Below are 26782 nucleotides of genomic sequence, written 5' to 3' on the forward strand. Positions count from 1 at the left end.
TTTCAGCTCATTTCCAACATTGGAAGGTTTTCTGTCTGAAAATGAACTAGTTCTTGACAAAATAAAAAATGACATCGAAGAACATCTTGTTGCTCTTAAGTAACAGTTTGAAGATTACTTTCCAGTAGAAGCTGAACCAAAAAACTGGGTACGTAATCCTTTCAGAATTGAAATCAGTGAGCTGCCCTCTGGTTTGTCCAACAAGGAACAAGAGTGCTTGTTGGAGCTTTCTTGTGATGAAACATTACGGTCAGAATTTAAAAGACATTCCCTAATTGAGTTTTGGATTCAAAGAACTGGAGAGTACCCAGAACTTGCAGACAAAGCAGTGCGTTTTCTGATGCCATTTGCTACTACGTACCTGTGCGAGACAGGATTTTCATCACTTACAGCCCTCAAGTCCAAATAGAGAAGCAGGATGAAGCCTAAAGCTGATAAACATTACATCCAACTTCCCTGAACTTTGCTCACAAAAACAGGCACATCCATCGCATTAAAAGGTAAGACTACAGATATTAAAATATGAGTTGTGTGCTTTTATTTGTAGAACAAAAAAAGTTACTTTTTTTTTAATATATAGTGCTTTTATGCAAAGCACTTTACAATAGCTAGCTAACGGCACAAACAACATTTGGAAAGATCATTAAGTGATCCGCCGAGACCCTCAGCAATTTTCAAGTGGTCTGGGGGGGGAGGGGGGGGGGGGAGTTTGAGAACCACTGACCTAAATAAACAAGACACTGAAGCACAGAGGGCCTGATTCTCATTTACACTAAGGCCACTTTAAACTATTTTGGCAGTATAGAGGCCTAAAAATGGATCTAAATGTAACTTATGCATACAGACAGATGAAAGTTACTTGCCAAGATTCCAGGAACTGAACCCAGATCTCTTAAGTACAGTCTAATATTTTATCCACATAGTGCTTGTCAACACTACTGCTTAAGTTGATGCAAGTTACATCTCTCAGGGGTGTGAAAAAAACCACCTCCCTGAGCAATACAAGTTACATTGACTTAAAGCGGTATCTACACCACACTACGTGAGTGGGAAACGCTCTCCTGTCGATGTAATGTGTCTGCACCAAAAGCCGCTGGATTGATGTCGAGAAAACTCAGCGCTTTGCAGGACCACTAAGTGCCTATAGTTTTGTTTTTTTAATTCTCACAAGAACATAATGGTCTTTCAGTATTCTGATGTGGAAATTCTCTCTCTCAAGCAGAATTTCCAATGTAGTAGTGTAACCCACACACCTTCTGGGTGTGGTGTTGTGTCCCATCTAGTGGCACTAAGACCACTTAGAGAGAGAAGAATGACTCTGCTCTAGCCTTAGCTAACAGCCAGTTGGCTTTTAGCTCATGCGGTAGAGGCCCATGCACTAAGCGCCAGAGGTCCCCGGTTCCATCCCAACAACCAGGGTCTGTTGGTGTTACAGTAGCACTTCAAAAAGTTCAATTTCAAGAGCAAATATAATTATTCTCTTAACTAAACAATAGTTGCCTTCTTTGGTAAAAGCAACTCATTTGAAAGCACTTTGCCAATATCCAATCATCACCAATAACATACTACAACAATTTAAGTTCAAAATAGAATGGATTTTTCCCCATCAAGTGCCAAGGATATTTGTACTGTTTAAAAAAAAAAAAACTTTCCAACCACATTTGAATTGGATGAGTTCACGTCATTTAGAATGTGGTTTTAGAAACGTGGGTCAGGATAAATTAAAAGCCAATTACGAATTTTTGTCTGTAAATTAAAAATGTACTGTATGTGACCTAATCACTCTCCTCTTTCTTTTTTCTAGAAAGAAATACTTAATGATATCACAAGCAAGAAGAATGCACCATTTGCTCTGAGGATGGACAGCTCAGGAGCAATTACCTATAAGATGCATATGGGCAAGGGAGAGAAAAGAATAAGAGAGGCACCTCAGCAGGGCCGGCGCAACCCATTAGGTGACCTAGGTGGTCACCTAGGGCACTACAATTTGGGGGGTGGTGACCACGGCGGTATTTCGGTGGTGGGACCTTCCGCTGCCTCTGTGGGGGCCGGGACCTTCCACCAGCTGGGGCGGCAGAAAAGCTGGTGGCGCTCCTGCACCTCAGCCCTCTCCAAAAAATGTTCCAGATTGGGGAAATAGGGCAATGTGAAGCATTTTATATTTTCTCACACATCCCTGATTCTAGAATAAGTATGTGAGGCCGCTGGAGGAGACAGTGTGGCTTTTTCTCAGAGACAGAAAGATACTGGTTTCCCCCAATATCTGACTAGACCTTTGCTGACCATGAGCTGACTGAGGCTTAATGTAGCTAAGGTGGAGGTGATGATGGCCAGACAGGTAAAATAGACCATGTGACCTACTCTTATTTTTCAGAAGGTTTACCCACCTTTCACCAATTAGTTTTCCAATTCAAAAGGTATTTTTTACATTTCTGGAGTGATGTTAATCTGTCTATACAGCCACTCTTTGATGCAATAGTTATTCACGTCTTTGTAACCTGCAGATAAAATTACCATAATGCACTTTACACAATGTCTGACCACAAAGATGTCAGACCCCTTAAAGATTCTGCAGAATGTGGCAGCCTGACTTCTTAGGGAAGTTCACTGGACAGGACAAGATTTCACCAGTAGTCCATAGACTGCACTAATTTTTCTAATAAGTTCAAAGTGGAATTCAAGGTATTCATATTGAACTTCAAAGTTCTACTAAGTTTTGGCCCTAACTACATGAAAAAGGGCTTCTGTTTTCCAGACACTGCCATAGTAGCTGAGCTATGATAATACAACAGTCACGAACTGCTCTTAATTAGATATTAGGAAATCTCTGGGCTGGTGGCAGGACTTTGTTTAAAAAAAAAAATTCAACTTTACAACCCATTTTCCAGTTGCACTGACAGTCCGACTTTATTAGCCTCTCAGACTCTAGGCCGTTTATTTACCCAGAAGTAATGAAGATATATCTTTAAGGATTTCTCTGGTTATTTTGAAGAGATGTTTTCTTTGAATTTATACATTCTAATGTATAGTACTAAATTAAGATGATGTCCTTTTTATAGCTAACTATTGCTTGTATGTTAAGAACCATTTTGATTAAAAGTTCTAACAGGCTTAGGTAAGGAACATGATTTTTATCATTTAAATAGAAATAAATTCATTTCTATTTCTCAACACTAAAGTAATACAAATCTGGTTAGCCTATAAGTAAGCTTGGCAGAATTTATGTATAATTAATGATAATGTCTATCTATTTTAAACATTTTTTTAAACTTATCAATTTAAGTTTTCACAGTTGCATGAAATTATGTGGTCAGACAATTACAGTAGTGTTGATATTCAAAAAGTGAAAGCTTTATAAACCATTAAAACAAATTGTCAACATCACATGCCAAATTTTGAGTAAATTTCCTTACAGTCAACAAGTCATACCTCTTTTACTGTTCAGTTAGTCAATTTGTAACAAGTCTAAATCACTGAATTTTGACTCTGTTAAATTCTCAGGATTTTTTTTTAAACTTTGCCTATCTGTAATTTTAGATCATCATCAATGGAAATTTGTTGTTGTTGGTTTGTGTACGTACAATGAAATCGACTTTTACTGATAAAAATCTAATCCTTCCAAGTCTACCAATAAGACATGCAAATTCTAACTAAACTTTTTATTATGCTGTGACGCTGTATGATTGAATCATGACTATTTATAAAACATTAGTATTGCAACTGTTAGACAATTGCAACAAATCATATACAAAGTATGTCATGGAAAGTATCAATGGAAAAGTTACAATCAAATACGATTATCCTGTTTGTATGTACATATCTAAAGTTATGAACATTGACTAGGTACCATTATTTCAAATGTGTTTGCTCCTGGGGTCACACCCACAAGGTAGTTTACATCCAGTCTGGCCAGCACATTGTGAGTGAACTATTCAAGTTGATGGCCCATTAAAGAACACAATAGGCCATAGAAGAAGCTTGTCCCCATCTGGTGAGCCTTCCTGTGGATCTTTATCCAAAAATATGGGTAAGGTCTGCTCCTATGAGCCATCAAATCATGCAAGAGCATGTGACTAGCTCATGTGATCCTGAACTCCATCTTATGTCTGTAATTTCCCACAAACTAAAAGGGTATGTCTACACTGGCAGAGTTACAGTGCCAACAAGTACAGCACCGCTCAGAGACCGCTGAAGGGAAACTGCTATTGTGTGTCCACAGTGTCAGCTGCCTGCTCAATAGCGTGTTCACACTTGCAACGGTATTCAGAGCAGTGCACTCTGGTCAGCTATCCCACAGAGCATCTCTTCCTCTTCTGCCACTAAGACTTGTGGGAAGGCGGAGGGGGCAGGGGACATCCTGGGTCCTGTCCCAATGCCCCGTGATGCATTGCTTCACATCCTAGCAATCCCTGTGCTTCCGTCCACATTTGGCACCATCTTTCAACGGTTTGTGTACTGCACGCTTTGCCTCTTCGGTCTGCAGGAATGGATCCCACACTGTTGATCGATATGCTGCTCGCTCTCATTAACACGTCACGGGTGGCAGTGGAGTTATTCCTTAAACTATAAAGGCAAGAGGAGTTTGACATTGATCTCACCATGCGTAGTAGCTACAACACAAAAAATTGCTTGTGGCATTCACGGAGCTGTTGACCAGAGTGGAACACCGCTTTTGGGCTTGGGAAAAAAAGCACAGAGTGATGGGATCACATCATCATGCACATCTGGGATGACAAGCGGTGGCTGCAGAACTTTTGGATGAGGAAAGCCACATTCATGGGACTGTGTGATGAGCTCACCCCAGCTCTGTGGCATAAGACGACAAGAATGAGAGCTGCCCTGCCGTTGGAGAAGCGTGTGGCAATTGCATTGTGGAAGCTGGCTACACCAGACTGCTACCGATCAGTTGCTAACCAGTTTGGAATGGGGAAGTCAACTGTTGGACTTGTGTTGATGGAAGCATGCAGGGCCATTAATTGCATCCTGCTCTAAAAGACCGTGACTCTGGACAACGTGCGTGGCATTCTGGATGGCTTTGCACAAATGGGCTTCCCTGTCTGCAGAGGGGCGATAGATGGCACGCATATTCCAATTCTGGCAGTAGACCACCTAGCCACTGAATATATTAATCAGAAGGGGTATTTCTCTATGGTTCTTCAGGTGCTTGTGGATCACTGGAGTGTTTCACGGACATTAACGCAGGCTGGTCTGGAAAGGTGCATGACGCATGCATCTTTTGGAACACTGACCTGTTCAGGAAGCTGCTTCCTGGACCAGAAGATCACCGTAGGGGAAATCAAAATGCCCACTGTGATCCTGGGAGACCCCGCCTAACTCTTAATGCCGTGACTTATGAAGCCATACATGGGGCACCTTGACAGTAGCAAGGAGCGATTCAGGAACAGGCTGAGCAAGTGCAGAATCACTGCTGAGTGTGCCTTTGGCCGTTTAAAGGCCCGCTGGCACTGCCTATATGGGAGGCTAGACCTGGACGATGACAATATTCCTATCATGGTTATAGCTGTGTGCTGTATGCCCCATAATATTTGTAAAGAGAGTGGTGAAAGCTTTACTCAGGGCTGGACCACTGAGGCTCAGTGCCTGGAGGCTGAATTTGAACAGCCAGAGACCAGGGTTATTAAAGGGGTGCAGCGTAGGGCCATAAGGATCAGGGATGCCTTCAGGCCACAATTTGAAGCTGAAAGCCACTAATATTTGATGCCATGCTCGGGAGTGCAATGCTTGTAATGCTAGGAGATTATTGTGATTGGTGCAGACGATGCCCTATGAAGGTTTAAGAAAATTCTTGACGCTTTGCAGGGCTCTGTTTGCTTTCAATTAATAGAATAAAGATTGCTTTCAAACCAAAACAATTATTTTGTTAAAAAAACAAACAAACAAACTGGAGGAGAGAGAGAGAGAGACCAAAAAAAACACATCAGCACTGAGGCAGATGGGGGAATGGAGGGTCCCAGGAAGAGAAGGGGTCCTGTGACAGTTAAAGATTTGTGTATGTCCAGGTATCATATCCAACCTTCTCCTTTGGAGCACAGTGCAGCAGGTACTGTACTTCAACAGGGCTCAATTACAGAGAGATGGGTGTTGAGTGCAGTGGGTACTGGGAGTCTGCAGTGCTGGACTGTGATGGGGGAGGAGTGGAATGCAGCGGGTACAGACTGGAGCCAGGAGGTTGATAAGAGTGTGTTGGTGGTGTCTGGGGGGCATAAGGGAAAGAGTTTTGTGACAGCAGCTGCAGGGGAGGGCGGGCGCAGAGCTGCTCAGTTTTCAGTGCTAGTAGCGGCTGGAGAGTGTCCGCTTGGCGCTCCATAATGCTGAAGCTCCGTGGCTTCGTTCTGGCATACTGCGTTCTCCTTTCGGTCCCTTTTCTTGCTGTCCCACCACTCCTTCAATTCTTGTATTTCAGCCGCAGAGTGCATCATGACATCATGCGGAAAGTCCTCTTTAGTTCTTCGTGGCCACTTTCTAATTCTGCGCAGCTATTCAGCCGGTGATAAACAGGGAGGCTGGGCTCCCAAGATCATCTATGTGAAGCCAAAATGCAACATTTTACAGAAGCAGTGTTTGCAACACAGAGCACTGATTTAAAACACAGCCACTCTTCAAATACCTGTCACTAACTGGCTGACCCCAGGCAAGCACACATGAGCCACAAGATCCCCCAAATGGTGAGTAACCACAGGGGCAGGGGAAATCAGTGTTCCAGGACCATATTGTACACTGGGCATGTGGCTCTTGGGGAGAGCCAGCACTATGGGGGAAGGGGACTTCTAATCATTACTGTCCCCACATTTTCCACAGGATGTGTTCATTATGGAAGATACCTCGCTGCTGAGGGTCAGCAGGGAATCAAGGGAGGGTCTTCTCCAAGACTGTGGCTTCCACCCTGGTCCTTATGTAGCCCGCCTGTGTGCAGCAATGGTCCCCCTGCCCTCCCGTGATGGCAGAGTGGTGTAGGAAATTTACCCTTAATGGGGCAAGAAACAAAGGAGCTCTGCCAAAGAACCTGCGTCAGTGGATTGCCCAGTATCTCCACGAGAGTTTCCTGGAGATCTCTGAGGCAGATTCCAATGAAGTGAGGGAGTCTATCAACAGCCTGTTCTGCCACTCAGACTAGGCATGTGGTGGTATGCACATTATATGGACACAAACCTGCTTTCTGCAACCCCTCTGCCCCCAACAACTCACTTCAGCGATTCCCAAAATCAAAGCCACTTACCAGGGGCTTTCTCTCCTGTTTGCGCTTCACCAAAATCTGACAGCTGTAACTGGCTAGCCTCCTCCACGATAGAGAAAAACTCCGGGCTGCATGCTTCTCTGACCTCAGAGTCGTCCTCTGCCTCTGGGTCCCCCTCCCCCTTCACATCCTCATCCAAAATTTCTTCCTCCTGGCTCCGTCCACTCTCGACTGGTACGCGAGCCACCAAAGTATCCACAGTGGCCTTTGCAGTGGAGGTGGGGTCACCACCGAGTATTATGTCCAGCTCTTTTTAGAACCAGGAGCTCTTGGGCGCAGCACCAGAGGGGTGGTTTGCTTCCCGTGCCTTGTGGTAGGTGTTCTGCAGCTCCTTGACTTTGACCCTGCACTGCAGTGTGTACCAATCATGGCCCCTTCTGTCATGCATCATGAAATCTGTCCATAGGTATCATAATTCCTATGGCTGGAGCGCAGCTGGAACTACACTTCCAAATGCTGATGAGGTCCAGCAGTTCGGCATTGCTCCAAGCGGGGGATCACCTGGTGTGTGGAGCAGGCATGGTCACCTGGAAAGATGCGCTGAGACCACTGTACGCGTCACCAAGCAAACAGGAAGGGAACTTTCAAAATTCCCAAGGAATTTAAGGGATGGGGCTCACAGTTGGTCACCTGAGGCCTGGGCAGTAGAGTTCAAACTGATGACCAGAGAGGTGAGAATAGGCATTGTGGGACACCTCCCAGAGGCCAATCGCAGCACTGTAATTGAACAGGGTATCTATGTAAGAGGACTATGTTGTCCCCTTACTAAAACTCAGTGGGGGTGTTTTGGTTGGGTAGCTCCCAGTACCAAAACAAAGGGGAAGGATCGATGGGAAATCAGGACCCTGAGACTGACAGTCCCCTGAGACTGACAGTCCCCAGGAACAATGGGGAGAGAGGCCAATGCTCCAGGTCAGCCTGATTAGCCTACCCACTCTGTCAATCAGGGAGTCAGGAGGCCAGGGGCATCCCGTCCTCCACGTGAGCTGGAATTGCTTGGGTCAGACAGAGTGGGGCCCATGCTGAGCTGTGCCAGATCCAGAGGGGCCAGAAAAGCAGCCCAGGAAGCAGGTCAGTGCTGGGGGCACAGTCACAAAAGCAGCACACAGAGCAGACCTGTGCTGGGAGGAGAGCTGCAACAACCAGAGCCAGAGGGGCCAGAGAAGCCACTCAGGGAGCTGGAGGCAAAGCAGCAGCCGTGCTGAGACAGAGTGGTAGAGCCAGAGCTGGAGCAGTCCAGAGCTGGGTGTGGTGAGCAGCTGGGAAGGGCGAGGGGGACCTTGGCATTTCCCTGCGCTGGGCCCGCTGCCCCCCAGCCAAGACGCCTTGCAGGCCAGACTTGGAGGGGGATTGTAACCCTGACAGGTCAGGGGTGATGCTGGGAAGAAGGGTCCTGCCACCTAAAGCCTGAGAGCGTGTGGCCACCGCCAGAGCAAGTGTCCGACCTGCAGCATCCCTGCAGCACAGCCAGGGCTGGAGAAGGAGGCCTGGGACTTGTGAGGAACAGACTGTGAACTCCCCTTACATTCCAGAGGCTGCTGTTTGTGATGTCCCCATGCCACAGAGCGGGATTATGTGTTTTCCTTTAACCTTCCCCATTTTTTTCCTTATCTTTTTTAATTGATTGCTTTTTAATAAATTGTATTTGCTTTGAACTGTATGTAATAATCAGTGGGTCAAGGAAGCATCCAGTGAAGAGAGAGCACCCCGGAGTGGGGACTCCCTAGCCCCTGCCCTAAGTGACCATGACAAGGTTGAGGGTCAAGCCCCTTAGGAATCCTGGGCCCAGCCTTGTTGAGGTTACGAGGACTCTGCCTCACAGGAGAGTGGAAGGGGAGCCCTCGAGGTCAGTCACGCCTCTGGGAGCAAGGACTCAGATCCTTTCACTAGCCCATTTCATCGGGGTAGTGTATAAACCAGGAAAGTTCCCCACAATAGCAGGACCATTCCCCTGCTTACATCTACACACTGGCACCCCAGTGCTGTAGCCCCACTGTACGCCTCTCGTCGGGGTAGTATTTTTACAGCGCTGCAACTGTGCAGTTTCTGTGCAGTAAGTGGCTTGGCAGTGTGTACACCTCATGAGTTACAATGCAGAAAGCTGCTTTATTGCACAGAAACTTGCCAGTGTAGACAAAGCCTAAGTCTGAGAGCATTCCCTCCACATGGGAGAAGATATAGAAGACCCTGGAAGCATCTCCATTTGCCTCATTCCTGCTCTGATCTCTGGACTATGGACTTACACTAAAAAGAGCATTCCAACCAATTGACTGAGGACCTTCCAATCTTTTGGAAGTTACCAGAAACTTTACAAGCCATCAGTCTGTAACATCATTGCTTCAAACCTCATACAAGAACTCTGAAATGATTGTATGTAATTGATTTCTTTGACCATTTTAAATCTCTCATTCTTTTCTCTTATAAATAAACCTTTAAATATTAGATAAAGGATTCGCAACAGTGTGATTATTGGATAAGATCTGAGTTATATATTGACCTGGGTATGTGGGTCATCTTTTGAGATCAGAAGAACCCTTCGTTTGATTAAACTGGTTTTAAATAACCACTCATCATAAAGTCTAGTCTGCCTGATGAAATAAGGGCTGGGATACCTAAGAAGACTGCATTTCTGTGTTCTTGTTAACCAGAGTGGTGGGACAGAAGTTTGCTTTTGTTACTGGCTTGGTATAACTTATGGAAGAATAGCCACTAGTTTGGGGTGGGTTGGCCCCATTTTTCAGCAGTTTGTCCAGAATCTGGTATTCTTGACTGTGACCCACTGAGGCACGGTGACATATGCTTATACATTTTAATTAATCATTGAAAGGGACATCTAATTAACATTATCTGTAAACAGCAAAATAAAGAGAACAGATGTCTGAACTGGGTCACTGTCTTTATTTTAACACGACATTCCTGAAACATTTCAGATTATACCTGTGAGAAATTTTATATGGCAGATAAGCACCAACAGTCAGATTCTAGAAACCTTTACTCATGCAAAAAGGCTTTCCTCAGATGAGTAGCAGGTGTGCACTATTAGCCCATTACATACAAACTTCCCACACAACACTTTATTAAAGTACCCGTTAAATATTGCTGAATCTTCAAAAACCAGAGCAAACACAGCCAAACTATATATTTTATCTGGAAGTACAACTTTGCAACAGATTAAATGTTAACTTAAGTCAGACATAGTTACAGCTCTGGATACTAGAGCTGCGTGATATGCTGCAGAGATTGACATGGTGTATTTAAAAATGTTTAAAAGATTACAGTGTAAAGGAAAATACCATAATTTTGTTTCAGAAACATGTTTCAATTCAGAAAGTGGCCAGCAATGTAAATCGATATCAGTAAATTGCCACAAACTGAAGTGTTATTTACCTCAAATATCTAAAATATTTTACAAAGCTTGGTATATCAGCTTACAAACATGTCAGCTAAATCCTGACATTTGTGGAAAGTGTTTGAATTAATAGTTTGTTTTGTCAAATTCAGAATAATACACAAACTTTACAACGTATGACATCCACAGAAACATTACTCATCTTTAAAAAAAAAAAAAAAAAAAAAGGAAAGCACCTTATTCTGTGCTTCTTAGAATTTTCTAGGTTTCATATATAAAAACTAAAGTGTAACTAATGTGAGCAAAAATTTGTTGCTAGGCAACCAATAGACAACATTGTTAAGGCACAGGTGAGAATCTGTATGAATGAATTAAAACAGAATTATTATTTCTTGAAAGGTCAGAAGCAACTCACTATTTGAACACGTGATGTGCACAATTACTTATTATCATACAGTTCAATCATAAACAAGCAAGGCATGATCCTGCCACAATTATTCATGAGAAGGAGTATTCATAGGAGTACAGGTTGTAGGGGTTTTTTATATAACAAGAAAACTCAGATTGTATGCAGTTTACTAATTTTCCTCTAAGGACCTGGCCCAAAGACCACTGAAGTCAATGGGATTATTTAACCTGAATTCAATAGGCTGTGAATCAGGCCCTTAATGCTCATAATAGGACAAAAACAACAGACCATTAACTAACAGCTCAGTAGGGCTAGGGTTACCATCCGTCTGTATTTCCCCAGACATGACCGGCTTTTGCATCTCTAAATAGCCGTCCGGGAGGAATTGGTAACAAGGTTAAAATATCCGGGAGGGTTTTCTCCCTCGCCTCCCTCCCTCCCTTCCATGCAGAGTGCGGCTGCTGATTGAGCGGCTGGGCCAATTGAGCTGTTCCCATTGGCCTCCAGCAGCCAGAGCCCTCCCCTGCTCCCCCCTCCCTCCGTCTGCAGCCCTGTATAACACACAAACCGACCCACCGGGCAGCGTGTTTTGCAAACACGTGGAGCCAGAATGGTAAGGGGAGTCCGTGGGAGGGGGGAGTCCGGGGGAGGGGGGAGTGTTGGATGGGTCCCCGGCCCCTCCACCTGCCACCCCCCCTCCGCGCGTCGTCCCCCCGCCCCGTGAACTCCCCCCAACCTGCTTGGACTGCCAGAGCCAGCAGCAACTGCTGTCTGCTGCCCCTGGGTCCTAGCATCCCCCATCCACTAATGGGAAGACAGGCTGCCCTTACCCTGCCCTTCCACCCTAGCCCTGAGCCTCTCCAACGCCCCAAACCCCTCAGCCCCAGCCCTCATCCCCCTGCACCCTAATCCTCTGCCCCAGCCCTGAGCCTCCTCCTGCATCATGAACCCCACATCCTCAGATCCACAGCCCTCACCCCTGCATCCCCTAACTCCCTCCCCCTTCCCACACACCCCCTCCTGCTCTCAAACTCCCTCCCAAAACCTGCACCCCCTCCCACCCCCAAACTCCATCCCAGATCCTGCACCCCTCACCCCCTCCTGCACACCCACCCCCTGCCCCAGCCCGGAGCCTGCATCCAGTACCCAAACTCTATCCCAGAGCCTGCACCCTGCACCCCTCCTGCACCCTAATCCCCAGCCCAGGACCTGCACCCCAGACCTCCTCCCCCCACCCAACCCCCCTCCCAGAGCCTTAGAAAGGTGGGGGGGGGTTCTGGGCACCATCAAAATTTCTACAACCCTGCCACCCATGCGAGTGGATAAGGGTCAGGGCAGTCAGGGGACAGGTAGGATCCTAGGGGTGGGGGGTTCTTAACAGGGAGTAGTCAGGGGACAAGAAGCAGGGGCGGTTGGGATTCTGAGGGGAGCAGTCAGGGGGTGGGAAGTGGAAAGGAGTGGATGGGGGGTGGGGCGGGGGCAGGTCTAGGGCAGTGTCTTCTTTTTTGATTGTGGAAATATGGTAACTACAAGTAGGGCCATTAACTTAGAGTAAAGGCATACTAATGGCTAAAATCAAATAAAAATGTATTGTCTGATCACTGGCATGGTGAAGGGCTCAATTCCACAAATTCTTATTCCCATGAGTAATCGTTACACAGATGAGGAGTAATCCCTTTGAAACCAATGGTATTACACACGAGAGAAAATGTTGTAGTTCCCATAACCTGCAGTAACATGGAGGCAATGTGCATAATCTTCAGGAGAGAAACTGCCACTTAAGGCCAAGCACAAAGTATTTAACGTGAATGTAAATAGTGTGTTTAAACAAACACTTGGAAACACTGAGTTTTTTTATTTACAGTGGATTCTAAGCTTCTCTCTAGGTTTTTGCTCAATTTTGTCCAGTCAATAAATCACAGATTTGGAGTTCAAAACTGTGGCTGTGCATAATGAGCTGATTGGAAATCCCATGCATCTACCATTTAATTCTGCAAATTCACTCACATAACTCTAGTGCACCAAAAAAAAAAAAAGGGGGGGGGGGTTAGATTCAAGCATAAATAACTCATTAAGAGAGTGACTCATTTGCACTTAATTTCTTCATAACAAAAAAGTATAATTATTGGTGATCAGAGAGTATACTGTCAGGATTGTACAGTACATGTTACTAGATGCTTTAATAGATTATAGTCAAATCCTTTTAATGCCACATCTCAGACTGTCTTGAAGTGGTGTGACAATAATAGAAGTTCCTTCACACAGAATTAGACTTATGAATGCCGAGAGTCTGAAGATTCGTTAATATTAAAGCACATTATAAACAGAAATTATATTAAAAGCGCTCATCTTAATTGTTTTCATGCACTGAAATAAGTCAGAGTTTATTTCACAAATGATGATGACGACATCATAGGCACCATTGTGAATTCCGTCAAAGACCTTGAGCTAATGTAACAGAAAATATAGAGTAAACTGCGGAAAGAAAATATTCTAGTCCGCCCATTCCACCTACTACCAAGTTGCTTCTTTTGTTCATAATAAGTTACCACAATCTAACCAGGTGAAAGACCATCCATTATGCCCATTACATCCATCATAACCCCTCCAGTTAAACAGAGCTTTTGTTCTCAATCAATATAAGCTAAAGCATTGCACATTTTCTTGACTTATTCTTAGCGAGATTGTAATTTAAATATTAACATTTTGCAAGGTATTTACTGCAAAGTTTCAAGAGGAAACCCAGACTGCAGCTTAGTTCATGTTCACAATAATGCTAACTCTGTCTTCAATCAATCAGCAGGAAAAGCATAGTGCTCGTCTTCAGAAAAGCTACCTGTAATGATTTACTAGCATGGTTAAAAATAGTTTGCTATATGATAAAACTTTTCATTAAAGGGCTAACAGCAACCTGTTATTTATTACTCAATCAAGGCTGACTGGCAGGTACAATTTTCTCTTTGGATAACAGCATTAGAGTACAAAATGAACCACTCAGCAAATAATTCTGCTCACCATGTGGAAACACAAACAGGATATATTCACAAACTCAATGAAAATTTCTATTACACAGAATTATTTTATATTATGGTCAAAATGCACAATAAATAAAATAAAAGTTGTGACCAAAGCGGTTGAAATGGATCAAAACAAGACTGTAGAAGTGATACAATACTCCTTTTAATTAGACTATTTAACGTGACATTAAATTGTTTTCCTTCTTAGAAACAGCACTTCAACAATGCATGAAATCTTTGCAGCTCAGGATATTAGAAGACAATAAAAGGATTCCGGTCTCTTACAAGGAAGTTGCAGCCTCTTAGAACAACTAGCATGGTGTAAAATTGTGTCATATGAATTTTAATGCAACACAAATATGAAAGATTCAAAAAGAACAAAGGCAGCATAGTCCTATTCCACACTACACAAATGACCTATTATAATCTGAACAGCACACTACATTACAATTAAAGTTATTTCAAAAGAGGGTCACACGGGTCAAATGTAACGGCTGCAGAATGAGGTATTTCCTTTATGTAATATTAGAGAAATGCAAAATACCAAACACTGTGGTAATGTCAGAGAGTTGAAAAGACACTCATATTTAGGCCATTGGGAATCCAGATCTCTAAAAAAATACTTGTAATTAAAGTATTATCCTTACTGACTACAGATTCCAAATTTGTGGGAGTTCAGATATTTATAAAAGACTGCAATTGATGTGCATATGTTTAGGATATTTTCATGCACAGACCGTATTTCAAGTTGCTGGACATCCTAAAATACTTTGTGTACCTTTTTAAAAATTTTAAATCAATGAAAGTAACTAGAGTCTTCTTGGTGGGTTAAATGAGTTGGGTAAATTTCTTCCACATCCTGCTATTTCTGCTGCAGCTTCAATTATATTCCCAATGGTGGCAGTTGACAGATTTTGACAAAAACAGAATTGCAAGTAAGGTTTCTCTCTATGATATTATGGTCTCAGATTCTGGATCAAAAGGAGCTATTTTTACCAGCTGCATAAAGAAATAGTGTATACAATGGGGTCAATCTGAAAATTGCTGGATGGCAAAAAAGTACACACAAACCCATTAAGACATAAGCCTAGTGTTAGACTAGTGCTTGGTTGTGGGGAGGAAGACAACAAAATAAAGATGATCAGTACATCACGTAGGTCCACAGTGAGACAAGTCATTATTCATTCTGGTAAGATGTTTTGTCATTTATTTCCATCGGGACTTGGGCCCTTTCTTTGATTTGAAATAAGCATTTTGGTATGAAATCGTTAACCCCTGGCTACAGTGTTGATTGTAAGAATAATAATTCTCCTACTTTCTCTGAAAAAAAGTAGAATAAACTTGTAAAACAATCAGAACTTAAAAGTGCATGCTGCTATTGAGAACGTTAAATGAAGGGAGAATTTCCTATACCAAAATCTAAATTCAAATATATTCCTATGTAGGGAGGGATTAGCCAAATGTACTACATGGCATTAAGAATTAAACCAAAATATAACTTTAATAAAACAGTGATACATATACCATATTTTATAATAAAGCATTCATAAAGAGACATTTTTCTTCTAAGAATTGTGAAATTCATGAGGCGGGATAAGTTCGCTTTAGTTTCCAGAAACTACATACTCTACCAAAATTTTACTCCAAACCTAAGATTTGTTTCTCAAATATGAATTACACTTTCTCTGTTTGTACTGTAGCACTATTTCACCCACCTGAACATCTGACTGTCACTCCACAGGTTGTGTTAGATCACAATATCTTTAGTTTGGTTCCCAGCCAGGGCTCACTCAGTCATAAAACAAGACTGAATATAGCAAAAGCACTGGAAGAACTTCTGTAATGGATTGGCTACCTGCCTAGAGGATAGAAGCCGCTTTATAGTCCAGGTTTGGCATTAAAAGTGGCATTAGCCATCTGGGCTCTCCCAGTTCTGATCTACTTTTACAGTCCACTGAAAAACATTCTTAACATTTAGATCATTATAATAGAAAATTAATGTATTTAAAGTTTAGAAGAATAGGATATTTCTTACATTATTTAAATGAGATAAAATGCTCTTTACATATTTCAGAATTATCTAGGCAACAAGTTCCAACATACAGACCCTCTATTTCATTATTTATTTTCTTGGATGATGAGAAAACTCATGCTATTACATCCGTTAAAGAGGATTTATTCACCTACAGGAAGACAGGCTTTAGTTCACTTTATTAAGGCTTAACTGTAAAATACTACAGTCAGACTCTCTCATTCATTTGGAAATATACTTTTATATAAGGAAAGAAACCTGAATCTTTAATGTTTCACTTTGTGAATAAAATTTGCATTCATTTAGAAAATTCAGGAATCTGATTAGCTATAGACAGATATACACACAGTCATACATTTCAACCACAGCTTCTCATGAATTTTGATGCTATTTTTACACAATAATATGCATTTGTACATTATATGTGATTATTTAGTTTACTCACATCTGCATCCCTACTTTCCACATATAAGCTTATACTACCATGTACTTGAGGTTGTGCAATCTGAACTCGCCCTACATCTTTTCAACAGGAGACAATTTTCCAGAGAGACTAGCTGGTCTATTCTACCTTCTGCAGCACAACAGGAAAGCTACCATGAATAATGTCTAGTTCTGAAGAGCACACTATTGTTATCAGCCACAAATCAGATTTACATCTCTAAAAGGAGAACTTCAACCATATAAGTTATGACATGATGAAATTACTGTCTTCATATATGTCACATGTGGACGTTTACATTAACCTTGTGTGATGCCTGCTAATATGCAGCCATTGTATGTTTACTGCATATACTCTTTGTTTAATTTGTACTTATTTAGAGGTACGGCCAATTATTTTCGTAAGGTAAGTCAACAGGACAATTCTGCCTCCGATTAAGAGCCCTAACGTGCTGTGATACTATCCGGATTCAATCTTTCCATTGCTTTGGATCGTGCCCCCGTAATACCACTACCGACTCAGAAGCTAAGGGTTAACAGACGCCACTAAGGTTCAGAGATAGCTTTCTGACACAAACTAACGCTCGACCCTGGAAATCATGATTGGGGGGGGGGGGGGGGGAGGCGTCATTGCTCGTTGGATTTAAAATAATTTCCCATCTGAAGGCTGCAGGAGTCAGCTATACGTGGGATTCCAACCAAACTCTGCTGTGTCCTTTGGGAACTAACATCCCTGTCAAGACAGCAAAGTGTTCCAAAAGGTCAATTTATGATTATTTCCATTGTCCTGTACGTCTGCAAGCTAAGAATCGCATCCGAGGGGACGAGAGAGAAATATTAGCTCTGCGATAAGCTCCCAGCTACTTGTAGAATTGCAGATTTCATACGGCCTCTCCCTTATCTGGCTTTGGGGTGAGGGAGATGATGATAGAGAAACGCGGCTCATTCTTTCGAGAAAAAGCCCTTGACATGAGAGCTGGAGCCTGAGACTGCACCTTCCTCCCTGCCCTCTGCTGGGACTGCCTGCCTAATACAGACCCGGCTCCGCAGCTGCCCCAGGTGACACACCGCCTGCTTGGTTTAAATTCCTTTTGCCTTCCTGGCTAAACAGCCCATTACGCGGGAAGCTCTACTATAATGTCTCTTCTAAGCACCTAGTGGGATTCTGCTCTGAGTCACTCGGGTGTGAATTCGAACTCACGTCACTGAAGTTAATGGAGAAGTTAATTCTTCATTGCACCAGGTAGTAGAGACCAGAATTTGTTGCCCCTTCTCAGCACGTTGTCTGCATCTTGTTCTCAGGAGGAGCTTTCCTCAGCAGCAAACAAGCGCCGGTGCTACCAATTGAACCCCTTCCCCTTTACTCCAAACACCTGCCAGTCTACAAAGACGTGTGGGAATTGAAGGAACTCCTGGGTTGGGGGCTAATCACACAGTTTCCCGTAAACTGGCAATTTCTTCTCCCTGAACAACTTCCTAATAAATTCATAAAAGCTCTTCTGGCTCATGCATTCAAACAAAAGCAAACTAATCATGATTTCGGCTGGGGTTCATTAGGGCCTTTCAATTCGCATTGCCCTAGCACCCGCAAAACAGAGAGAGAGAAAGCAAAGTTCTGAAGCGTTTAGAAGTGTCCGAAGTTTGGAAAGTTCTGTCCGTTCTATCGATGTTTCTATCTGTCTAGGTCGCTGTATCGCTGCCCTTCAGAGCAAGCTTTTATGGGCAAGCAGAGTAAGCATTACCTGTCTAGTGTACACTCTTCAAAGTGACTCTGACTACCCCTTTGGGTTACACTGTTTCGGCCACTTTTTCCTATCCACTGGCATATATGTTTGCACACACTGACGGCCATCAACCAGTGTGTCTGTCAATCTTTCAATTCCCCTTCAGTCCACGCTGTCTGCCCATTGAGATGTTACTCTCCTCTCCCCCAATTTTCCCACACTCCTCCCAGCCCCCCAGACCAGCTACTTTGCGCCTCTCCTCCAGCCCCGCGCCATAATTCTTCCTGCACCAATCTTCGCTGTTTCCTCAATTCGTTTACCAGGCTGCTGTGGAGCCGTTCAAAAATCTCGGGTTTTTCCATCATTTCCTTCGGTTGGACCCATCCCACCTCCAAAGGAGAAAGGGGATCTCTGCCCAAAGTTTGCAGAGACTGCCCCACTTTCCCCTCCCCCACTCTGGTTCAAGTGGAAGCTTTAAACGGGGAGTGGATGGGGGAAGAAACGCCCAAAGGGAAATTTCCTCACCAGCTTGAGACACCGCTACAGAGAAAAAGAGGCTCCCATCAAATTACAAAACCCAATCACCTCGATTGACTTGTTTGGCTAATCATCAAGGAAAATAGGAGAAACGGTGCCTTCACTGGGGCAGTATACCTTACACTGGCTGCAAGGTATACTGCCAACGCAACGCCCTCCTCCAACCTAAGTAAAGGGAAAGCAAAGTCCAGGCAGCAGCAGGTCCCTGCTCCCCCCACCGTCCCCAGCACCGCCACTCTCTCTGCGGAGCTGGGAGCAAGCCCTGCTCACCCACCCACCAGCATGCTGCCTGGCCAGCCAGTGCAAGGAGGTGTGGGTGGGTGCCCACTCCTCCCTACCGACCCCCCGAAAGTGCCAGGGATAGGCGCGGGAGAAAGGGGAAAGAAAGCAACCGGCTCACCCCCAGCTTCCTGCTGCGGATTTTCACGTAGCCCTGCTTGACGATATCGTTAAAGTTGGAGGCCATGGCCAACGGTGCCTGCTTCCTCCGCTCGCAGTCCGGGGGCCTCGTCCTCCTCCTCCTCCTCCGGCTCTTCCGGGGTGCCTCTGGCCGCCGGCTCCCGGGGAGCCTCTGGCATCCAGGCAGCAGCAGCAGCCGGGCTGCTCCCCGCTCCCGCCTGGCTCGCGCTCCCCGGCTGCAGCCCGCTCCTCCCGCAGGGCGCTGCGCTCAGCCCCGGAGCCCCTGGAGCGGCGGCGGCGAGGGGCGAGAGCGAGCGGCTCTGCTCCAGCAGCGGGGAGATGGAGAGAAAGGGGGAAGCGGCGGCCGCTGCTACTGCCTGGAGCTGAGACCCGCTCCTCGCTCTTCCGCCAGCTGTTTGCTTCCCCCTCCCCTGCTGCTGTCGCCGCCACCGGCACAGAAGCCGCCCTCCCGCATCACTCGGCGGTAGCGCCACAGCTGTCCGGACCGCACCATCCGCCTGCGCTGCGAGGGGGAGGGTGGGCACCGGCTCCGGGCCGCCTCCTCACACCTCAGCAGCCAGGGGAGGAGGGGAAGGCACCATCTGCCAGTCCCACCTCCAGGCTCTCTTCCCCGCACCTCAGCCAGGCACGCTCCACCTCCGCTGCTGCCCACGCTCCCGGGAAAAGATGCTCGGGGAGTTTATGCCCTCGGCTCAGCCAGCCCTTTTTGTGACCCAGGGGAATAGCACGGATTTCCTGGCTCGGGTAACGGAGGGAAGAGGAGGGCAAGGGTCTAATTTTGCCTCTTAAAAACGTAGTAAGGGAAATAATCCTTGGCCTTCCCTCGGGCTCCTCCAGTTGGGCTATGACTGTTGAAGGCAGAGATCATCCCTCCTATGTTTGTACTGTGCCTAGCACAATAAGTGCAACTGTCATTTCAATAAATAACTATAATGGGCCATTCTGAGACTGTGGCAGCTGCTTAAGGATTTTTACACTTGACCAGGGCACATGTGCATACCCTGGTAGGCACAATCCCTGTATGTTTTCATATGGACAAAGTCATGTCAGAATTGACATGCACCAAAAAGTGTTGGGTACACTTGTGAGAGGACTAGATCCTGCAAAGACTGACAGGCAAGAGAAACTTTATTCAACATCAGGCTCTTTGGTTGAGAGTTTCCAACCCAGCCAGGCCATTTAGCCACAAGAACGCCCACTGAAATGAAACAAGTGTATAACCTGTATGGCTAAAATGATTTGAAAAGCTCAGATATTTAGTTTAAAGTGACTCAGGTGTGTATTTGTTTGCGGATCATGCACATATTGTGTTAAAAGTTCAGGCATGAGTGATTTACACATAGGCATAAAGAAAGTCTGGGCTCTTCTTTTTAAGTCATTCAGGAATGCACACTAGATCCCATTGCCAAACACTCTAGAGTATTACATCAATAAAACAAACATTTTGAACAACCAACAAAAAAATAAAGTACAAGCTCCTTTGAGCTTGAGAAATGGAACTTCACATTGTGCCACACACATAGTACTATACCCTCAGCAGTGATAAGCATGTCTTTAATTATAATGCTCCTTAAGGCAGATCTAGCAAAGAATGATTCTGAACGAATGCTAGATTATGTTTTGAAGACACCAGGAAATACAACTCTGATTGATTTACTTGTTTGTTTTAAATATGTGCAAACCCAGGGTAGACAGGTGATTTAGCCTGCTCCACAAAGCCAGGCTATAGAGGTAAGAGACACATATCATTAGCAGATTGTAAAAAATAATTTTTTAGAATATTTTATGTGAAAGTTAGAGGTTTATGATAGGCTTAATGAAAGTTTCATGACTTTTTTACTAAAAAATTGCTGTTCTCAGTCAAATTGCACCATTGACCCCTGAAGCGTTATTTATGAAGAATTTGCAATATATGCTGTACATATATATTATAGATTTAAAGTGTGCTTTTGAGGTGAGATCAAAAGTACACTTTTCCATAATTTCTCTTTTCTATTTTAAGTGGTTTTCATATCAGTCTCAGTAAAAAATGTTAATGTACAGGACATTAAAATTATAATATTATATTTTATTGTTTCTCCCATTAAGTGAGTTTCTTCTCTGAAATAATAATATTTAGATTGGCCAACCTTTGGGCAAGTTGTACTTTCCAGTAAAACTCTCTAGAGTTACATCTAGAAATACACCTTTAAGCACATAAGGAAAAGATGGAGACTGATCAAAATCTGGAAAATAGATTTCAAAGCTTTGGAGATGGAGTTAAGAGAAAAGGCTATGTCACTTCAATATATATTTTATATTAATATATAGGAATAATAAGTGGATTAAAATATAAGGCTTGATGTGTCTGGAACTCCAGATTTATTTTAAACTCATCTGAAAGTCTAGACTTGCATCCAATTATCTTGGTTTAGTACCCTATTTTAGGAAAAGACTGAGCATTAACAGTCTGATCCATTGACAATAGTAGGCTTTGGGTCAGATCCTAGTGAGTTTGAAATTTTCCAAATGCTAGGGAAGAAATATTCTCACTCAACTTCCAATTTCATCTTTTTTTCCTGTTTAATTTAAACTTTATTTGTTAACAGATAAGTGAGGTGAGAGTTATCTCTCCCTAAACTTTCCTCGACACTGGCTTCTAGCAGTATAACATCTGCATTATTTCCATCCAATCAAAAGCATTTATCTAATCAAGCAGTTGTTCTTGGTAGATAAGATGAGCGAGAGATGGAGAGAAATATTTGTCATATAGACAGATATAGCTTGTGGCTATTTATAATAAAATGACCAAGACATAGTATAACTTTGTTCTCCAACTCTAGATCCAAGGATATTTCTTTCCTAATTTTAAATTTGGGGTTATTTCATATCAAAATATTCCATGACTCAAGAAAAAAAATGGAATTTGTTTATTGACAGAAGTGTTTTCAAGATGCCTTATGACACATTAAATAGAGGGTTTGACCAAAATGAGACTAGCAGTTGTTTAAATTACAGAAAACATCCACTGATATTTGAAAGAGCAGTGTGCAAAATACACTAAAGAACTTTTAAGGCACAGCAGCAAGGTCCACATGGTCCCTGAGTACTCAGCAGGTTAAAGCACTGTATATTTAACTCAACCTTGTTGCATATTAATTATCTGTGTAAACGGGCCCTTAGAAAGTCCATCCAGAGAGTGGTCTGGTAGCAGAACAGTATTCTTTGTCAGAACTGCTTCAAAACATACCAATGCTTCCAAAGCACAAATAAAACAGGTCCTTTGTCCCTAGATGAAAGTGAGCACTATCAGGAGTGGTAAATCCCTGACCCATTCAGTATCGTTGGGACCAAATCCAAATATTTTTCAGATAAACAACAGGTATTGCCACTCACCTCGGTCAAAAGCCTGCTCGTCTTGGTGAAACACTCTTATGCTCTGTCTGGTGCATAATATGAATGATTTTCCTGGTATCGTATGTTTCAAATCTGCTGTTATAAATCCCATATGAACTCATGAATGATTAAGGAATACCATGGTTACATCCAGTAGTTTAAATCAGCTTGAAACAGGATGGACACCTCTCCCTATATGAGCCAGAAAGGAGAGGGAGCTCTCCATCTGCTTTTAACAGAGGAGTGAAGTTGTGTTCTTCCCTCCCCACCCTTACTGGTTAACTCTAGAACAGAGTTGTAGGTACAAGTTTAGCAGGCATCTGAAAGTTAACATTCAGTAGTAACACTGGATGATTGTCTCCAAACACACTTTCAGGTTCTTCAGCATTCTCAGATTAAAACAAACAACAAACTTCTGAATGATAGTGCTAAAGTTGAAAATATATTTCCCTTAAAGACAATATTAACATGACTAAATAGCTAATTTAAAAAGCTAATGTTTTGAAAGCTATTACATTGACAATTAGGTTTAACAGCTGCCTAGTTGCTGTACCCCCTTGCCTGCCATCCTGCACAAACTACCAATTGCCATGAACATAAGTCTGCTATGTTGAGAAGGTGAAATATAACAATATTGTCTTCTGGGTGCACCAAACGAAAGAGCTACAGACATTTATTCCACCCAAATTTACATTCATGTGTATTACAGGCTCACTAGGCTACACTGCAAAACCTGTATTTCCTCACAAAGTATAGGGTAGACAGGATAGGTCTCTAACTTGTACCCACAAGAGGGTGTTTTTGACTTGTATCAGAAGGTTGAGTGGGGATTCATTGGAGTCCTGTGATTTATACTGGATGATGAATGGCAGAGAGATGGTTGACCTTGGACTATTTGTGATTATTAAAATGTGAGATGTAATCTCTGGCTTTTATCAGGAGGGTGGAGTAGTGAGGGGTCAGATATCTCCTCTTTGTGGTTTTGAAGATCAAGGGCCACTTGTTTCTTTTGCTTTTTTACCACAATAACAATATGAAGAAACCACATGGAGAAATCTTAATAACTGTATTTACTAATGTACACAAACATGCAAAGCCTAGCTATAAACATACGATCTCTCTGACTGGTTTCTGGCATCTTCTAAAACATATAAAACCCTGTGCACCACAAGAAGACTCACAAAGTATTCAGAGGCATCCCTATGCCTTATACCACTGTATAGAGAGTTTCTGTGGGAACAGTAAAGATCTGTGTTCCATTCATGGAAAAGCAGTGAGTAAGCAGGGATAAATATGTCTTCAGCAATAATGGGCGAGAGATAGCATTCAGGTTGTGTTGGAATCTTAAGTGCAAGTTTTCTGAGGTTCTAACTTTTTAATTTTTTTAAGTTAACTATAATTGAACAATAAAAATAAATTATAAGCTTCACCCTCAACTCTGTCAAGATTTTTTACATATTTCCTTGTTTGTCTGTTTTAAAAAAAAATCAGTAAATCATTCATGTCCCTACCATCCTGCTCCATGTCTGCCTGTTTTTTACTATATTTATGTGAACTTAAATGGGTTATGAATTTCTATTACAAAAATTGTCAAAACAGTGAAGACCATCTCTTATCAGGGTGCTATATGGGAAACAAAAAGTAATGATTAGCTAGTAAATTCTATTTGTATTCTATTTTTTTAAGTAAAAGTTACTACAAAACTCTACAGTTATAACTATCCTAACAGAGTTTGCAGCACTCATACGCAATGCATTGACACACACAACTAGCTTTCTTGTGCATAGTTGCATACACAATCATAACACTTGTGCCTTCACTCTTTTAAAATGTGGTCCTTGAGTCTCTCCCATTGACCTGCCATTAATGCTAGAGAAGCTTGTAACTTCCATAATGGCAATATTTCATCATTCCCTATAAAACAAAATTTTGTACCAACTTTCCAGGAATTGTAAGCACCAGGGTAGACTGAACTCAGATGTTTTAATCACCATATCATGACAATCTGCTTTCATGCCATGATGCTGAAGAACACCTGAGCCCAATCTGCACTGTTGCTTCACCATTGCTAATAGTGGTGTATCTGCATGGATGCTAAAAAAACAAGTACCAAATTTTGTAGGGTAGATATACTCCATGAATACCACTGGAGCTTGTATGAGTCTTATATTTTTTTGTAAGCAGGGACTTGCAAGGGTTATACTTTCATGGTCACTTCAAAAGTTATACAGTCTGACAGCACAAAGCTATGTTTCTAAATAGGAGGTGATCCTATGTCAGAGCACAATTTTAAGTCATAAATGTACCTCTAGCTAGCAGACATCTGAACTTTTTCTACCCTTCACTAAGAAACTCACAAAATGAACAATCCCAGCTGGAGACCTTCACAGCGGGTTCAACATTAACAATTTTGACATTCAATAACATTTTATTTGGAGATTCAATTTTGTCAGCTGTCCAATAAAATTTGGTCCTATAGGACAGTTCTCACTGATGACTAATTGATAAGATCAATTTGAATGTTTTTATTGCTTGCCATTTTTGAGTTGCAATTAGACAAAAAAAAAGATAGTATAATTTTATTCAACTGAACAAGCAGAAATTTTTCTAAACCCAGGCTGTTTGAAAGATTGTTTCAGTTTAGTTCGAATATTCCAAAAACATTCTTCTCTAATAAGAAATGAAGGACAAGAAGTTTCAGTCCAAAGAAAGAACTGTTTTGTCTGGGGTTTTTGAGGTATACACAAATTTGTAGGGGGGGTCCAAAAGAAGACTTGTAATGGAAACTCTTTACTGTTGTCATGTCGCTAAGTACAGAGCCAGTGGTATAAATCTCTACTGTGGAATGTGTATATATGTAATCTGTGGTCAATGGGGATAGCTGTTTTGTGAATGGTTTATAAAAATCAGCCAGAAATCCATCAATGCCTGGTGAATTAGTTGACAGCATTTCTTTTATGACAGCCACAATTTAGTTGTACAGATCTGGACACTTAAACATTCTTTTGTTCCAAAGACAGGGGTATGAAAATACTGTTTTCCATGAAACTATCAGTTTTGAGCAATAAATGCATTTTTGGAAGATTAAAATGATTTGGCAGAAATTTCTGAATTGATCATTTTTGACTGTCAGATACATTGTTACTTGCCTATCATCCTTCAGGGATGATAGTATTCTCTCTTTCTGTTTGAATCTTGTTCCCTATCAGCCTCTGAGCTTTCTCCTTTATAATATGGCTGTTTTAATTAAGTGGGAATGTGGTTAGTCTGTTCAGAGATGAGATAACTATATTTGATATATGATTTGCAATATATTTGAGATTTATCAGAGATTGATGTAGGCAAGAAAAGTTTTCCTTTTATTTTCCCTCCATCACTCTGAACTCTACATGTCAAGACCCAATAATTTTTTCAAGTCAGTCTTTTTTCTTGAAGATGTGGCAATCAGGGTCCAGACACCTGGGGGATAACAGGGTATGAATGCCAAAGAATAAGCACTTGAATCAACTGGTTGAATAATATGATGTGCAATAAAAATATGTCAGGTAAGGTCTTTTATGAAAGCTTATAATGTTCTAAACTTAATGCTCATCATTAGATATGTATACAGACTGCAGTTATGAATTTATGTATTTGTGCATATAGAAAACTGTGTTCGTAATTTGTGGTGCAGTCAGGCAGGGAGGGGCTGCCTCCCCAATCAGGGAAGACTAGCTCCAAGCAGCAAACATTGTATAATCCAGGAAAAGACAAATGAGGGGCCATTAGAGTTAATGGGAAGACAATGAGACATGCTGGCTAGAATTTCCCCACCCTGAATAAACTTGAGTCACAATGCCAGAAGAAGAAAAGGGGGGAAAAATCCTTTTAAAAAGGAGGCATGAAACTGAGGACTTCATTTAGAAACTGAGCAACAGTCAATTGGCAGGTGCTGTCCTTGAAATATTGGATCCTCTCTATGACGGGCTATGATGGGAAACAGTTCAAAAGCAATAGGTAACTTGTATTAGAAAAGGAATTTTTATCTAATCTGAAAGTGTAAAACCTGAGGTTGTGGCTATAGGTTTATTTTCTGTATAACTTGTATGTTTGCTTCCCTTGTTATTTCATCTTTGAATCTGTGATTTTTCTATTAAATAACCCCTTTTTAAAAAATTTTAACCTGAAGCAGATCTCTGGTATGCAAACTGTGTGGAGATTACGTGCAAAAGCGAACTAGCACT

At 42.5% G+C, this 26782-nt stretch overlaps 1 protein-coding gene across 2 annotated transcripts in view; it reads right to left on the reverse strand.

Moving 5' to 3' along the window:
* The window catches only part of DOK6 (docking protein 6), a 409224-nt gene extending 389379 nt beyond the window's left edge, over positions 1 to 19845 (reverse strand). The window contains exon 1 of one of the 2 annotated variants that reach the window (XM_005281485.5): positions 19165 to 19845. In XM_005281485.5, coding sequence (XP_005281542.1) covers positions 19165 to 19230 — 66 coding nt within the window. In that variant the 5' untranslated portion in view covers positions 19231 to 19845. The remainder of the gene's footprint in view (positions 1 to 19164) is intronic. The other variant, XM_005281486.5, reaches the window with a different exon arrangement.
* Between the last annotated feature and the right edge of the window lie 6937 nt (positions 19846 to 26782).

Source organism: Chrysemys picta, chromosome 2 (genome assembly GCF_011386835.1).
Source record: "Chrysemys picta bellii isolate R12L10 chromosome 2, ASM1138683v2, whole genome shotgun sequence".
Taxonomy (NCBI): domain Eukaryota; kingdom Metazoa; phylum Chordata; order Testudines; family Emydidae; genus Chrysemys; species Chrysemys picta.